The 17,568-nt window shown below is 45.5% G+C and overlaps 2 protein-coding genes across 5 annotated transcripts in view; one reads left to right on the top strand and one right to left on the bottom strand.

Annotated features, from left to right (window-relative positions):
* The window catches only part of SOBP (sine oculis binding protein homolog), a 111,553-nt gene extending 94,092 nt beyond the window's left edge, over positions 1–17,461 (top strand). For 2 of the 3 annotated variants that reach the window (XM_018917774.3, XM_009093164.4), the window contains 2 exons: positions 2,977–4,931; positions 17,314–17,461. In XM_018917774.3, coding sequence (XP_018773319.1) covers positions 2,977–4,929 — 1,953 coding nt within the window. In that variant the 3' untranslated portion in view covers positions 4,930–4,931; positions 17,314–17,461. Of the gene's footprint in view, positions 1–581; positions 648–2,976; positions 4,932–17,313 lie in introns of all 3 variants that reach the window. The other variant, XM_030235688.2, reaches the window with a different exon arrangement.
* The window catches only part of SEC63 (SEC63 homolog, protein translocation regulator), a 564,354-nt gene that overhangs the window by 375,652 nt on the left and 171,134 nt on the right, over positions 1–17,568 (bottom strand). The window lies entirely within an intron of this gene.

The following is a 17,568-nucleotide window of genomic DNA, read 5'->3' as shown; positions in this document are numbered from 1 at the left end:
CTTTCAGTCCCTTTAATTAAGGTCACAGGTGGGGCTCTTCCTAGAAAGATAAGGAGGCTGGGTTTACTCTCTCATATTTCTCAGGCTCTTCTTTGGCAGCAGGCTTGCAAGGTGGTTTATTTCCTTGTCCCAAGGGAAGGGCAACTCTTCACTGCAGGTGCACCTGAAGTCCTGCTCCATCCCTTTCTGCAGACACCTCTGAGGCCACTCTCCTCCTTGTCTTTCCACTGCAAATAGATGGTGATGGGTCAGGGTGGGCTTCATCCTGCCCCAGCCTGCCTCAGGAGCTGTCTGGGAGCTCCTAGTATCTCTTTGTACAGCTCCTGGGGTACATGTAGAGACCCTCCGCATCTTTGCCAGCCCTTGGGGCAAGAGCATACTCTGCAAGCAGCAGGAGGAGTGTGGTGGAGTACATCCTGACTCCATACATGCAAAATAGATAGCATTTTGTGGCTACAGCAGTGAGCTCTTACTCAGAAATGACTTTAGGGTAAATGCAGCAGCTCTACTGAGTTAAATAGTATCCTATTACCTCATAGTGTAGACTCACAAATTCCCCTTTTTTTCTGCTTTGAAAACAGTGGCAAGCCAGAAGATTTCAGGAGGTTGATTATAGGATGGTTCCATCACGTGTGCTGCCTTGCCAGGTGGGTGGGAAAACCCACAGCCATGCCAAACATGCAGGATGGTTTGGTACCACTGCTGTGTGTTTGCACTATTTGCAGCATAAGCTCCAGGGCTGTCTGTGATGGCCACTGAGCCTTCCTGTGGAGGGCTGATACCTGATAAAATCCAGGAGCTATTGGAAGTGGGATTGTCCCCTCTGCCCTGCTTGCTGCACTCCCACTTTCCCATCTGCCCCATGCCTGGGGGGATACATACACCATGGCAGTGCATGCATTTATCTCAGCACTTCTGTGTGTTTCACAGCCTTTTTGCCCACACATTTTAGGGTGTGACAGCGTCACTGTGTGTTCAGTGCAGGGCTGGACTTGTTTGCACCAGGAAATTTCCGTTTTTGCCATGGGGCACCATGCTGGAAATACAGCCTTGCTGATGCCACATGCACCAAGCAGCACCAGCAGCCCCTCTGCTTTATCTTACAGGGCACAGTGTCTGCATGCCCAAGCTAAAAATCTGTGTCCTGCATTTGCAAACTTCAGGGCTGACTTAGGGGTTGCTGCTTCTCAACTTATTGTTTAGCTTGGTTTAAATGTGGGGATGAAAGAGAAGGAGTGTGTGCCCATGTGTGTGAAGGGGGAGGGGAGCAAGAGGGAAACAAACAGTGACCTGGCAGGACAGCCAAAGGTGGAGGAGTTAAATGGGCTAATAGCCATAGCATATATAGAGAGAGAGTGTGTGTGTGTGTGTGTGTCTATATACATTAAAGATATATTACTGAAAACTCAAGAATGTCGCCACTGTTTATATTAAAGGAAAGCTGAGAGTTAAATGAGATGGGTAATCAGATGCCCAGCATATGTTGTTTTGAATTGTTTATATGGCCAATAGTTATTAAAATTAATTATCCTTTTAATGCAGTCTTTTCACAATCATAGTCTTCTTTGGGTCTTTAGTGTATTTTTTTTCCTTTGTGCAAAAGATAGAGTAATTTCAAAACAAGCTAATATGGGCTATTTGGAAAAGGCAGAGCAAACAATATCAGGATATATTATGACATGGTCATAGGCTCAACATGCTGATAGAAAGCACCAAAAATCTCTGTCAGTGGAGTATTTTGAGAACTAATGTAAATGACAAAAATGGGGGGGTTTTGTGTGTGTAAAATTCTGTCAAAAAAGTGAGGCACTGAAAAATCTGACATCTGTTTATCTGTTTATAGCTATGGCAAGATTACTCATATTAATTCTTGTTTAAAATGCCATATGAAGGAAAGGCATTTGTGCAAACAAGAGTCATATTTGAATTGTAGATCATGTCTTCACCATCTGTGAGAGCTGTTGGTGTTGCAAAATTAATGTGTTAATGAAATCACAATAATTTCTCTGAAGTAATGGATTCTGAAGCCTAGAATGACTATTTTTTGAACTTTGGTGTCTAGTGGTTTACAACTGGGAAAACCTTTCACAGCTTAATTAGTTCTGCAGCCTTATTTTTTAAAAAAATTGGCTGTGCCTTTACCACACCAATAGCAACACAAAAAAGGATTAAATGGAAAGCAGAGAAACAAAACAAAATTGAGCCTGCAATGCAAACTTTTTGCCGTAGTATTTGAGAAGTTGCTAAACAGGTCCTTGCTTGCCAAGAAGTTTTACTCAAAGTGACTTGTACACAAGAGTAGGCAAGCAGCTCAGAAAATAATTCCAGCTTGCTGAAACATCACAAATTGGGACTATTCGAACCTTACACAAATATCCCGACTTTTTCCAATTTTCTCCTTGGAACAAAGGGCAAAGAATCAATGATACTTTTTGCTTTGTGATGCCATTTTGAAATATCACACTCTTTCCAACCTATTATTTGATACCCTTGGTAGAATACGAAATGTTACTGTGTGCTGCAGTTCAGCAGAGAATGGTTTGCGTTCATTCCCAGCAATTCTCTGAGTCCTTTTCTAGTTCTCATACTCCTTGTGTAGTATGGCATCTCAGATGGCACAGGCGTGCTTAGATTACCACCAAGGAGTGATCACAGCCGTACTCATATGGACTTTGCATGCTTACATATGCGTGTTATAACAGTTTATGCCAGCTGAGGATTCTTCTCTGTGCTTTGGGTTTAAGACATAGAAAGCATCGTAAGGTAGAGCTGAGATCATGGGAGCCAGGAAAGGGAGTGGCATTCAATTCATTAATATGTGGGGGGAAAAAAAAAGGTGCAGTTTTCTCAAATGTGACTTCTTTTTTTCCTGTTTGAAAAATAATGTGTTTGGCAACTGAAAAATTACTTTTAAAATAACACTATGAGGGGAAGATTGCTTCTCTTACCTGATTTGATTTTATTACTGTGTTGTAGGTATGTGACTGGTGTAAGCACATAAGACACACAAAAGAGTATCTGGATTTTGGGGACGGGGAAAGAAGGCTTCAGTTCTGCAGTGCAAAATGTCTCAATCAGTACAAAATGGACATTTTCTACAAAGAGACACAGGCCAATCTTCCAGCTGGACTGTGCAGCACATTACATCCTCCAGTCGAAAATAAAGCAGAAGGCACTGGGGTGCAGCTGCTGACTCCAGATTCTTGGAATCTACCACTAGCAGATGCTCGGAGAAAAGCCCCATCCCCAGCGTCTGCAGCTGGCCAAATTCAAGGCCCTGGACCATCAGCGTCTACCACTGCCTCTCCGTCTGACACTGCCAACTGCTCTGTCACTAAAATCCCCACTCCAGTTCCCAAACCTATTCCCATCAGTGAGAATCCAAATATTCCACCAGTTTCTGTCCAGCCACCTGCTAGCATTGTGCCTCCAATTGGTGTCCCTCCTCGCAGTCCTCCCATGGTGATGACAAACCGTGGGCCAGTTCCTCTGCCCATATTCATGGAACAGCAAATTATGCAGCAAATCCGTCCACCGTTTATTCGTGGGCCACCTCACCATGCCTCAAATCCTAACAGCCCTCTGTCAAATCCAATGATTCCTGGAATTGGTCCCCCACCAGGTGGTCCCAGAAATATGGGTCCCACCTCTAGCCCCATGCACAGGCCAATGCTTTCCCCCCATATCCATCCCCCCACAACACCTACCATGCCTGGGAATCCTCCTGGCTTGTTGCCGCCTCCCCCTCCCGGAGCTCCTTTGCCCAGTCTTCCCTTCCCCCCTGTCAGCATGATGCCAAATGGTCCTATGCCTATGCCACAGATGATGAACTTTGGATTGCCATCCCTTGCCCCACTGGTGCCACCCCCAACTCTACTAGTGCCATATCCTGTCATTGTCCCTTTGCCTGTTCCCATCCCCATTCCCATTCCCATCCCTCACATCAACGACTCCAAACCCCCCAACGGCTTCTCCAGCAATGGCGAAAGCTTCATTCCGAGTACCTCCAGTGAGACGCCTGGGGCAAAGCCAACCAATAGCTCTTCATCCCCTCGAGAGTCAAAGCAAGGATCATCCAAATCCTCTGACTCATCACCGAGCTGCTCAGGCCAGTCCCTTAATCAAGCTAAAGTGCTTCAGGAGCACAGTAAAAATGAAGTTGTTGATTTGACTGTCAGACCTAGTAGTCCAGCGAACAGTAAATTTGGTTTCCCCAGCGTGCTACAGGGTCCACAGGACGGTGTGATAGACCTAACGGTAGGCCACCGGTCTAGGCTGCACAATGTCATCCACAGGGCTCTACATGCCCAAGTGAAAGTTGAACGTGAACCCAACAGTGTTGTAAATTTGGCCTTTGGTAGCTCAGACAAAAGGAACTGCAGTGACTGCAGGGACAACTGCAGTCCGGTTGACTCAAAAACGTTACCGTGCAGTGATGGAGCTCACTGCTGTCCCGTCTCCTTGGCCTCTGGCACGCCAGGACTGGAAGCTGGCGCAGCGGTGTGCAACGTCATTGTGAATGGCACAAAGAGCACAGAGGGTTCCAAGAACCCGGAGCCGCCCCAGGAGCCGAAAAAGCCCCAGTCCCCGGAGGAGCTGGCGGTGAGCGAGCTGGAGTCCGTGAAGGAGAACAACTGCGCCTCAAACTGTCACCTTGAGGGAGAGGCTGGCAAGAAGGCTGGGGAGGAGCCCCTGGCTGGGGGAGACAAACAGGACCCGAACCTTAACAATCCAGCAGACGAGGACCATGCGTATGCTTTGAGGATGCTGCCCAAGACAGGTTGCGTGATCCAGCCTGTGCCAAAACCAGCAGAAAAGACTGCTATTGCGCCATGCATTATCTCAACGCCAATGCTCAGCACAGGGCCAGAGGATCTGGAGCCACCATTGAAAAGGAGGTGTCTCCGAATTCGAAATCAGAATAAGTAAAGGTTTGTGTAATCACTACTGCCTTCTGTGTGAATAGAATTCGGTATTTTCAGGTATGAGGGCAAACTCGTGTGGATGTGGCCTTTATGAAACGGAAAGATACAAATTCCAGTTTATGAGCACTTTCAGAAAACTACTGGTATTTGTGTTGTAGTATTGTTTTTTGTGTTGTATTGCATCTGTACTTGTCAGTACTCCATTCATCAGCAGCCTCATTACACTTTTCCTCACAGAACATATCGTGATGGTTCTGGCTGTGAAGTTATTGTGCTGTGTATGTCAAAATCAGTGGTTTTCTGCCTAGAATATGGTACAGGTCTGGGCCATTAATCTGCTTACTTATTCCAGCGGAGTTACAAAGCAGCTCAAGCCTTCACAATGACTGAAATTGCCCTGCAGTGTAGCATAGAGCCGGATGACCCAGCAGCTTCCTGCTAGCTCAGATCCAATGGACTTAGCAAATGGTCACCTCCAACCATCTCACTTTGGTCTGCCTCCAGACTGCATCCTGGATTTCCATCCTGGATTTCTGAGCTGTTCTCGAGAGACTGAACTGCTCTCCATGGGCTTTCCTTTCTCATGTGTTGGTGCTTAAGGACTGCCTGCTGTTCGGGACCTGCCCACTATAGCTTATTGCAGCAAAACCTCTGCCATGGGGCTTTACAGCCCTTCCTGAGGTATCTGCCTTTGGTGCAGACCTCCCACCTTAGAAAAGCAGCTGAGATTTACCCCAACCCTGTGCTTGGTGTATATTTGTGGCTCCTGGTAGGGCTGCAAAGCAAGGCAGAGATATGGGTAACTCCACCAACCCCCATGGCTTGTCCAAGGACAGTGCTCCAGATGCAGAAACCTCTCATCCTTTGTTTCCAATTTCCAGCCTACTGAATCCCTCTCATAGCATAGCACCTTTGTAAAACTCTTTGTTTAGTATGTGTCTGATGCTTCCAACCTGCGAGTGAGAAACTTTATAACGAATCTTCCCTGTCTGACCATCCAAGAACGGCTCTGGCAGTCACTCTTGTACTACCTGAGCTGGATCAAAGCCCCTGCACAGCTACGCACCCCACACTCACACAATCAGACCAGGTTTCCTCACTGGCTCGACCCCAGCTTTGCCATAGCAGAGTTCTCAGATATCCCAATCATTAAAACAATTTCATCATGGTGCAATAAATAAATAACAAAACAACAGCTCAAGCTGATGCCTTTGAGTAGGGATCCAGAACAAAGGAACCCCTGGGGTTTTTTGCCTTGTATACCCTCACAGTCTAAGCACTAAGGGGAGTTGTTGGGGGTGTCTGGTCACCCTGTGTCCTTTGTTGTAGAAAGGATCAGTGCCCATTCCCACCCTCTTGCCTGGTGCTCAGGCTAGGGCTCTGACCCCCCCAGAGCTCAACCTGCAGCTGGCTCTGCAGCTGCACACTGTGCTACCTGCACTGAATATATTCCTTAACAAAACTAATGTAATGGAATTTATTTAGATTCACAAGCACGGAGAATGTGCTTTTCCCCTTTTCTTTCAGGAAAAGGGGAAATGGTGGGTGTTGCAAGAAATCTGTTCAGCAGTAAAATACTGATGCTTTGCCGGATGTGGCTTGGTGACATGCCAGATTTCATTACAATCCATGGAATATTCTGTAGCCTACAGTAAATCCCTGTTCCTGGTAGCACAAATAATGACTGCAGTGGTGTTTGGCACCTACAGCCACAGATAGCAGCAGCAGGCTGTGTAATCTGGGCCATTGCAGTATCTCCCTGCTCCATCAGTGTGGGCTAATTGCACCATCAAAGATATTTAGTACAGCCAGGACTGCCTTCTCATTTGTTAATACAGCCTTCCCTGTGCTAGTTGCAGGGCTGGAAACATTTCTTCCCTTGATCACCAACAGTATTTATTTACTTTCTTCAGGGGAATACAACCATTATTCTTTGCTCTCAGCATGTGCTGACACATATAAAAGATACACTAATAAGAAGAGAGGACAACTATCACATTCTTGGACTAGTAATCAGCACATACAGGAACTTGAAAGTCAAATTAATATTTAAAATCTTTACACACTCCTAGGTCCTTTAGTGGGGATCCCCCTACCCACCCCTGAGATATGGAATATATGTCCCTCAGCACCCACGTCTTTATTGCAAACCCCTTTGTTACCTTTGGATCTTGAAAGATTCCCTTCATAAATGTATGCATGCCTCTACCTAGGGGTAGTGATTTGATCTCGTGAGAAGGTCACTATTTGGCTGTATCCTTTTTATCAAATTTTGGGAGAGCCACGGTTAACCCTTCCTTTCCCACCTCATTGAAGCTCCTCATAGCTGCTTATTTCAAGACAGTGCTAGAACACTTGCACATTTATGTGCTTACTCTGTAGTCAAAGACAGGCTGGTTCTTAGCATCTGTTTCTGCTTGCCTGGACCATCCAGGCTGCAGCAGTGCTGGCTCTTCAAGGTCCCAGTCCCAAGAAGAGTTTAGTATCATTCAAAGCCAGAGCCTAAACCCTCAGAGAGACTTCTGGCTTCAGTGAGTTGTGTATTTTTGCCTGTTGACAAGATTATTCATGACATCACAGATAGTATTTGAGAGAGAAAGCTGGCAAACTGAACAAGCTGCATTGTAAAGACAAGGATTCTTTATCATTCAGTTATTGTCCTCAGCCCTTTGCATTCTCTAAATGTCAATAACTGCCATTGTGGTTATCCTCAGCAACAGCGATTTTCCCTTTTGTCCTGAGTTTTTCGTGTTTCTTTGCCTCAGTGTAAGGGTTGTCTTACAGGAAAGTTTTCAGGTTGCCAAGCAAGATTAATCTCACCCAACACAGACATCTGTAACAAAGATGCAGCTGAGCTAATTTTCTAAACTCTCTTTAACCTAGAGAAGCAGGCACTTCAAAGAGACAGCTGAGCTCATCCCAGAGTCAACAACTAAGACAGCTCAGATGAATTGTGCCCGAGGAGTGCCTATTTCTGCCTGCAATGAGGTAAACTTGGGGTGACTGGCACAGACCTAGATGTCCACCTGGACACTGGAAGTTAAGAAGCCCAGCCTAGGTGTCTGCCGTACCCCCGGGGCTTGTGCAGCAGCGTAGCACGGCATGGTGATGGTTATTAGTCTGTGTCCATCCCCTCTTTCCTCCAGGAAAAGAAAAGAAGTAGCCTCTGTGCAGAAGATATGGGAGACCAGGGTCCTTACGTGCTCCAAGGGAAATAGGATGCTCCAAATACTCTGCAGAAGTAAACAGCATGGTTACCATCTCATTCCAGTGGGTACCTCAGTGAAATGCGGGTGGGTTTTGAGCATCTCAAGGCACGCACAAGTGATTTGTGCAGCTCTGGTGATTGATTTGAGGTGAGGACTCTGTGGTTTCATGCAGAGCCCTTTTGCTATTTCAGCATTGCTGGTCATAGCCAGTCAGGGGGAGGAGAAGGGCTCTGCCTTAGATTTCTGCCCTCCCCTGTGAGGGATTTCTGCCTGTGAGGACTGAGCAGGGCTCAGAGCCTGTCTGTGTCTGTGCAGAGGGGACAACAGGGAGAGGAGAACATCAATGTAGCCTCTTGCACCCGCAGCCCTGACCTCTGCCATGCCCATGGGTTAGTTCCTCCTGCCCAGGCCTTGGGAAGCAGGGAGATAAAACCCTTCTTCTGCAGTCCAGTTGTGGGGAGGATACCTTAAGAGAGACTCCAACCTCATAGAAATTCTAATAAATTAAAAAGAGGATAGAAGCTGCACTAACAAGTGGGTTGATTTGGGCCCTTGGAGGTTTGTATTGATAGCATAGGCCACACTAACCTGGGAGAAAAAAAGTCCAGTCGGTTGTCTTTTTCCCTTTTGCTTCTCACCTACTTGAATTGGAAAATCTGAACATATTGCTCTAATGTGCAACTTTTCCTGGATTTTATTTCCCATCAAATTGTGTGACAAGAAGGAAATTAGCCAAATATTTTTACGCTAGAGCTCTGGACAGACAGATTGAATTCTTGTAACAGCAACATGGACTCTCTAAAAAGGAATCAGTGCAAGCGTGACCTTTTTGGGCAAGTTGCCAATTTCTGGATTATTTAATGTACCAATTACTTGATTATTGAAAGTGCTAATCAGCAACATAATCCTTGATGTTAAAGTTTAGTTTCTCCATCAGGATGTGGACTGTCAAGCTGTTTTAACTTGATGTAATTTGAAAAACTATCAAAAGATGTCTCAGTGCCAAAGTCCTGCTATGATAAAGGAATGAAGCTAGGAAGAGTATTCTGTTGAGTGTTATATTTTCAAGTTTGAGCAATGTGAGTTTCTAAAATTAGCAGTGTTAGTGTTGCCTGCCTACATGCTTTATGCCCTGGCGGGATCAGTTTTAACCCACCAGCTTTGATGTCAATGTTTCCTAAAGCAAAGAAACGAAAACACTGAGGTCTGCTTGGATTTAACATGATAGTTATGTTAAATTAAATGAGAAAATGAAGTGGCACATGCTAAACTCACAACTAGCTTCTGTGTGTGTGTGTATGTGTGTGTGTTGGGTAATCCTGTGTTGTGGACAGAGGGGTCAGGAAAGGAAGGAGTTTTCCTGCTCGTGACAGCAGAATTTCTTTCAGAAGTAATGGAAATAGTAGGTTTATGGCCACCTACCGAGCCAACCTGTAGGTCCCTGGGTCAGCATCTGCTGTGTGAAAGGCCCAGACCTTTAGCTGTCTAGTCCATGCACTGTACTCATAAAAATATACAGCATGCAGATCACCCAGTTCAGAGCAGAAGTAGTATATATCCCACTTTGAGCTCCTCTGTACATAATCCAGCATGAGATTTCCTACTCTGGTCTGGATTCCTGAGGCAAGGGGCATAGCTATTTACCTCCTTTTTTTTAGCTTAGAGATTTTACATCTCCTCTGTCACTGTGGTATCTATCTACCAACATCTTTCTTACCTCTGCCCACCTTGCTCTGACAAAATTTGACCTTAAAGATGTAGTTGAAAACAGTTTTTCTGTATGTGAACATGTTTCTGTGCTAGTCATCTTTGTTGACATGGTACTACAGGCCAGAGCCTTAGCTAATTTTAACTGGATATAGTTCCACTGGTGCCAAACTAATTTAAATCAGCAGAGTAATTGGACTCATACATTTAACACCTACTCTTCTGCTTCAGAAGTTTTCCTTCACCTGGCTTCTTATGAGCCTAAGAAATTTTCCATTTATCCAAAGGGACAGAGGAGAGACTTTTAACACCACAAAGCCTTAAACACATTTGCTTGGAACTGTAGCTTTTCCCCTGAGAGCTGCCTGACTCTAGCAGTGTGATCTTATTTTTCAAAATTGCCTGTATACCTTCTCAGGTATATTAAATCAGAAAAAGGATTTCCCAGGAAAAAAAAAAAAAGAAAAAGAAAGAAAGAAAAAAAAAAAAGGTTCTCAAAATAGTGAAGTATAAAATGACATACTTCCAGGGTAGCTTTCAGCTCCCACATCTTGCTGCCGGGGTGTGGGAGTGCTAACTTCCGTCTCAGTGGCAGTAAATAGCAGGCTCGTGGTACGCTGCCATAGATCACTGCACACTCTTTGAATCAAAGGAGCAAGTGCTGATTTCTGATGGGCTCCTCCTGCTTTTCTATAAAACCTCCTAGAGCACATGTTTCAAATATGAAATCTGATTCTTGAACTCAGTTTAGAAAATAACTACACCTGCTCTGGTTTGTAGAGGTAATAATCATCTAGGGCTGTTGGCAAACAACACACACGGCCAGAACTTGACAGCCAAAAAAGGCATAGCTCAATTGATACACTCACATAAACCTGAAGAACCTGTGACACCTATGGACTGTAGCCTACCTGACAGCTCCCAGGATCTCAGACCACCAATTTCAGAGATAATTTTGGTGCTTACTTGCCATTATTAGTTTTAATAGTCTTATGAAATTAAAATAATTTGAACTGAAATAAGCACCGTGCATTCCTTAAGCTGGTGCAACCCACATTCATATTGAAACAATGGCTTGCTCATAATTCTTTGCCAGGCTTTAAAGACTGGTCAGGCACTTTCATGCTTATAAGGTCTAAAATGCTCCTCTTATTTAAGTTGGTTCAAAGCGGGTTTGGCTGTACTGAAAAGTGTTAAGTGTGAAACAGCCCTGTGGGGAGACTCGAGCTCTTTGTCAGCCTGTCCTTGTGCTGTCGAGCTACCAAAGTCAGTGGTACAGGGAAATTTTATGGGGGTGGGAAGGAAAGCACAACTCATAATTAAATACAGAGTCCCTAACAACAAAGACCATAGTAAAGCAGACTCTTGTAAAAACACTTGTAAAAACATCATCTGGACATCGATTGCCTTGACATGCAGGGGCCAAGATGCTGGATGGTATGTGCCTGATTGCCACTGAAATCTGATGAGGAGCTAAGCACCTCACAGCCTTTGTGAAGCTTGACCCTGAAACACCATGGCCAACCTCAGTGGGGAGCAGTGAGCTCTGAGCAACTGTGAGAAGATTATAAACTATTTAACAGAATTATAAGCAGTACCTGAAAGTGGCAGAGAAAGGAGCAAAACACTTCTGAGGACTTTGGTTGGACATACTCAAGCAGTGAGGTATAGATTTTAAGATAAAATTAAATTATTGCTTAAGAAAACACAGTGGAAGATTGAAGAAAAGTAGAAACAAAGCTCTTTGAGCAGGAAATCAGGCGGAAATCAGACAGTGGCGAGCAATACTTTCTGAAGCAATTTTTGTTTCCAGATTACCTGCTGAGTCTCTCCTGTTGGTCCCATAGAGGTAAGCACGTTTCTGGGTCCCTCCACCAGTCAAAGCCTCACAGCTGTGACCTCCTAAAAATGACCTTATTGACATTATTTTGATAATGAGCTGCAGTGCACACACAGGACTGAAAGTTGTCTTTGGAAACGTGTGTGATCATCTCGTGAGAGCCATGAATTGGAGTAACCTCTAACATTCTGCAGAACCCTCAGCTATTTAATGTTTGCTTCTACCATGAAAATTACAGCTGATTGAATATCTGGGCTTGATCCTGCTCAGTACTGTGTGCACTCAGTGCTTGGTGCCTCTAATGCAAGTTGAAGGCCCTCGGCACGTTACAGATCGAGGTCCTGCCTCCGACTCCTTTGCGTGGCTTTGCTTCCCCAGACACAGCTTTGGTATTTGAGAAGAATGGTATTCCTGTACAACATGTGTCTCAATTTGTAATGATATCCGCCCTGCAGCTGGCTTGCTTTTCCAAGTGTTTCTGAAACAGTGCTGCCTTCAATTCGAGCCAACCTTCAATAACAAATTATCTAAAGGCAAAGAGGCTGAAGTGCATTTGCTGAGAGGACACCCCTACTCCCTGCTGTGCTCCGTCTTCCAGTCCCAGTTTTGGACTTTCATGCAGCATAATGTAATCATCTTCTATTAAGGCAGATATTAAAAAAAAATAAACTAAGAAATAGGAGGTTTCAGGACTGGGTAGTGTTGAGTGACATAACTATGGAATTCTGACCTCTCTGGAAAGATCTGCATCCCATCATCAGGTGATTGATATTGAAACCTATGCTTAAGGCAATTTTCAGCTATTTATTTGGAGCCCACGTGGTTAAATGCAAAACTTTGCGTCGTCTGCTTATGCTCCAAATATTTATAAGGTTTCATGAACTACTTGTGCTGCAAGTTCCAAGTTCCTTATCCAAAAAGAGGAGAAAAAAAAGCCCTTTCCCACAGGAATTCTCCAATTGAGAGAACCTTGAACATGACTAGAAAGGGTACATGACAAAGTCACTGAAAATTTGAATTGTGACTCTAATTTGGAAAGATCAGCTAAAATGCCAGTTCAGTTTTATTTGAAGCAGTTTGCCAGTTATTGCTGAAATGGTTATCTTGGTGGTAAAAACATTGTTCCTGTCTTCTTGGGGTGAGAAATAGAGAAAATCTAAAGCAGTGTTTGGGCCCAATCCAGGTTTTTCAGTGCTGAGGATAAGGGAGATGTCCTAAGGTGCCTAACACTGTACTGAGGTCTATGCCAGGTCTCACCCACTTGCTCCTTATGTGCTCTGGATGAGCTTTTCTTCTTCTTTCTCCCCCAAGATAATCCACGTGACATTTTTGCCACCTGTGCGTGCCCCCTTGCTTTTGGATGAGTCTGCATCTGCTCTTGTTTAGCCTTGAAAAGGACCAGAACAAGGGCAGTAAAAACCAGGGAGAAACCCCATGAGGACAGTGCCAGGCACGAAGTCCTGGATGGTTGTGGACAGTGAAGTTGTTCATGGGAAAATGGGAAAATGTTGATTGCTTCCTGATACTGGATGCTGAGACTTTTCAGTAAGAAGGTTGATTGCTGCTTCAGAAAGTTTTGTAATTGTAATTATTGTAATTTTGTGGCCCACAATAATGTTTCAGGTTAAAAAGCCAGGCCCAGGTGTAGCCCAGGTGAGGAGGGGAACTCTCTCAGGGAGGTACAGGCTGTGGCTCAGCAAGACTCCCATCCTCACCTTCCTCCTTACCACCACCAACAGTTAAACTGACTTTCTCTGGCTATTTTACTGGTTTTACTGGAGAGATCAGGTTGAATAACAAAACTGGGAAGCACCTTGGAATAGTGGTTTAGGCTCACAGGAGACTGCTGAAATGCAAGTTGAAGTTACTGTTCTGATTCAGACAAAATCAGGGGTTTAAAGAAGGTTTTGTTTCCTGTTTTCAGGAAAGGAGAGTAGAAACTGTCTAGATTTGGTTGATCTTCTATTTCAGTTTTTCAGTTTCGAGTTTGTTTTTTTTTTTTTTTTGTTTGGTTCAGTTTGTTTTGGATTTTTTTTTGGGGGGGGGTGGGGGTTGGGGGGGTGGTTGCTTTTTTGTAATTTTTTTTAAAGTACCTTGCAAAATTTCAATTTTATCCCAGCTTAGAATGGGAGAATTTGTTTAAAATTTGTCTGGTTTTTTTTTCAGAGGAAAATCATATCTTCTGCCACATCTGCAGCACACCAGTGGGGCAAAGCACACTGCTCACAAGGCTGGCAAACACACTGGTGCTGCACTAACTGGGGGAGACTGGTCTGCCTTGCTGTTGTGGAGATATACCCAACTACAATCAGGACAGGCCCTGGCTGGCTCTGTGGTCTGCCAAAGGGGTCGCTTCCAGTGTAGAGATTAGAAGTCCAAAACCCTGATGGCATTTTCCTCTTTGCATGATCCATGTATATACCTCAGAATGCCCCAAAATTTAAACCAGGCTTCCCCCTGTCAGTAACAGCCTGGAGAAAATGGTGCAACAATTCATAGAGTTGGAGGTGTCTTTACCACTTCATCTCCCTAGGCATAGAAGGCAAATTCCAGGGCTCTTCCCAAATGCATTCCCTAAAGTCACAACGTTTGCTCAGCTTGCAGCTCATGTTTCAGTAGGAGGGAGATCGTGAGTTCCACAGGTGACCCAAAGCTGAGGAGGATCTTTAGCCTTCAAGGTCAGAGCAGAAGGAAATCACTACCTTTGAAATCCAGCATTGATGCTTAAGGACTCAGCTTGTTCTCCCATTTGAGCTAAAAGCCCTCCCTGTCTTTTGCAATGTGGCATCCCTTCCGTTAGCTCATGGAAAGATAAATCATAGAGTATTCAAAGGGGAAGGTTTTAATGAAGAAGCTTGAACTGCTTTAAGAATTGTAAAAAAAAAAAAGAAATTAAAAAATTACAGAACTATTACAAGTAACAGATGACTCCCGAGTGTTTCCAGGGCTGAGCTTGCTTCCATGCTGACTTTAGCTGCACTCTTGTGGTTTATCTTGAGAGCAGTTTCCCTGAGAAAATAATTGCAGTGCCTTTACTCTAGGGCCATGCATGTCCCAGATGAACCAGGCCTCTTTTAGCACATCAGCATTCATTGTCTGGGTGAATTAAGTGCTGTGCTAAATTATGGAAACTCTGCCATGCCAGTCCACATCAACGGTTGTTTCAGCCTTCCCCGCCCAGTCTCTGATTTTTCCTGAACAATAAGATGTGAATCTGGGGAGAGAAATGTTCAATGGGGCATAGAATGACAGGGAAGCAACCACGGAAAAAACTGTCTGTGCATCTGGATGTGTGTATGAGTCCAAAGCCATGTCAATGACACGGCCCCTCTGAGGGAGCAGGACATGACTGGGGAGGACACTGTGGAAAAGCAGCTCTTTCTGGAGGCCATCAGGAGCATCCAGGCCATCAGGAGCAGCCAAGCATCCATGCTTGGCTGCTGGGCAGTACTGGGAGCAGATACACAGGGATCAGGGCTTGGGTGTGGGGGAGCAGAAGAAGTACATCTCCCCACAGCTGAGCCACCCAGCTCCTCAGCATGGAGGGGCAGGAAAGTGAGGAGCACTTCCCAGGGAGGACCAAGATTCTCACCACAGAACAAAGGGCTGTAGCTCTTCAACAGCACCTGGAAGTAGCTAGGTAACTGCAGAGAGGGAGCAAAGAGTGGGGAGGCTTTACGTGAGCTGCCAAATTGACCTGCCATGCTCTAATTCTGTGCTGCTCTGAGCAAGGACTTAAATCCTCACATGTTAGCATCAGGCAAAGAAGAAGCTCTGTGTGGGTGAGTGCAGCCTGTGTCACAGCTGCCAGTTGCTCAGGTTTTGACTAACAGCCATGCAGGGCACCAATGCAGCTCTCACCTGTTGCATGGAAGCATTGCCTCACTATCTGAGCCCCCACAGAGGAGCCTCCAAGCCACCTGCTTGAGCTGGGTCATCATCCAGTTGAGTTATTCTCCTTTCCCCCACATTAACAAGAGGGCAGAAATGAGCCTTCTTACTTGTTCTCTTTCCCTCATCTTTTCCATGCTGCTTCCTGGGTTTGAACTACAGCCTGCCTCTAACTTCTAGGTGGTCTTCCAACCCAGGATCAGCCCAGCCCTACTTGACTTTGGAAAGCAAGCAAAACCCAGTGTGCTTACCTCAGCACAGCTCACATAAGTTCAGCTCCATGGCTTTACCCTAATGAAAATTCTTCTGTGGTTGATGCAATTTTTCTATCTGATCAGCAATATTTGATGTGTGTGGAAGGCAGGTTCAGCTAGGGTGAAGAGCATATGTCGCTCTCCTAAAAAGCAATTTGGGTTTTTTTTGGGGGGGAGATATAAATAGCTGACTTTATTGTGCTGGTCATGCACGCTAGTGCTGGCACGAGGTGCGTAGCATTGAGCTCTGAAGCAGTGATGACTGGTGTGTTCTCATTTCTTTACAGAACTTTGCCTGCGATGCCTGATACGGATTTTTATTTTGTAACTTGATTGCTACAAAGATGTATTCATCAAACTGATTACTGCCATATGAGCCAGTCAACAGGGAAGGTCCCTCTCGCCCTTCTGCACACCCTGTTACACTGAGTCCATCTGCACCAGGGGAAAATAGACAGAACTTACACAGCTCTGCTCCAGGCAGAAAGCATCAAGAGCCACTGAACGTCTTTATGCCTTCCCTCCCAAATCCCTTATTGGTCTGTGCTGTACCATGTACTGTGAGACTGGTTGGTGAGGGCTGGAAATTCATTTCCATTCATGTATGGAAAGAGAGAGCAGTGTAAGGCTTCAGACATTACAGGTTTAATTTTCTCGGCTTCCCTTTTTACACCAAGACTTCAAGCCAAAAAATGTGACAGAAAGCAGTTGTGTACTTCACTTTAGTAGGTGGATAGATCCCAATTCTCAGTCTAGTCCTTGTTCACAGATCTCTGTACACACAAAGAAGCTCATCTCACTGGGCACATTGCCTGAAAGCACAACGTTACTCCTTAACCTAGATATCATGGTCTCCATGCCATGGAAGTTTATGCTGGTCGACATATTCCATGTGCCTTCCAGTCTCTGCTGTAAGGAGGGTGGAGGTTTGGCAAGGGGATATAGGCACGTTGTTGAGAGGGACTGCAGAGGAGCCAATGTGAAAGGGAGATTTTGGAGCAGACTGAGTGCCCCAGCACCCAACTAAGGCTGATAAGTACTGCAGAGTTTCAGTCCAAATCTGTAAGGGACAGCAGATCCCATCCAAGGAGATAAAGTCCAAAGCTCACTGTGTAGGGAGATAGAGGGGACAATCCCTGCTAGGTAGCTTACATGGCCAGCTGACAAGGGAAATCAATGGTGTATCTCCCATATCCCCTAGAAACACTAAGACTCAGGAGCTGCCAGGGTGTTGTTCAGAATTAACTATATCAGCTTCCAGCTTTATATCACAGGAATTCCTCCATCTTCCTTTCCAGGAACCTTGGAAGCTGAGTGTCCCAATGGCCCTTGAGGCAGGAGGGGCCGGCGAGGCCAGAGCACTGGTCTTGTGCCCTGGCCTGGCTGCCTGCCCAGCTGTGTGGGATGTGAGCTCAGGCAGTGCCCAGCCTGCCTGCAGTGAGCCTCCTGCTGCTCTCCCTGACCCCCTCTGCTTGTCTGCTTTGCAGGAGCGCTCACTGACAGGGTACCTTGCATGGAGAAAGGGAGCAGAGCAAACCACGTCACTGCACCGAATGACACCAGCTGGTCCGCTCACCGCCCCTCTGGCTGAAAGTCCAGCAAAGAAAGAGCTTCCTGTCATGAAGCCCCCAAGGAAGTCTCGGTCCCACGGGTGCCTTTGACCCAGAAGACAGCACATCATGGATCCACACAGCGTGCTCAGCATTCCTGCGACCACCCCTCTTCTCCTCTCGGAACGCTTT

This window comes from Serinus canaria, chromosome 3 (genome assembly GCF_022539315.1).
Source record: "Serinus canaria isolate serCan28SL12 chromosome 3, serCan2020, whole genome shotgun sequence".
NCBI classification, from domain to species: Eukaryota; Metazoa; Chordata; class Aves; order Passeriformes; family Fringillidae; genus Serinus; species Serinus canaria.
Note: the sequence above shows the minus strand (reverse complement) of the source record. Positions and strands in the feature narration are given on the sequence as shown.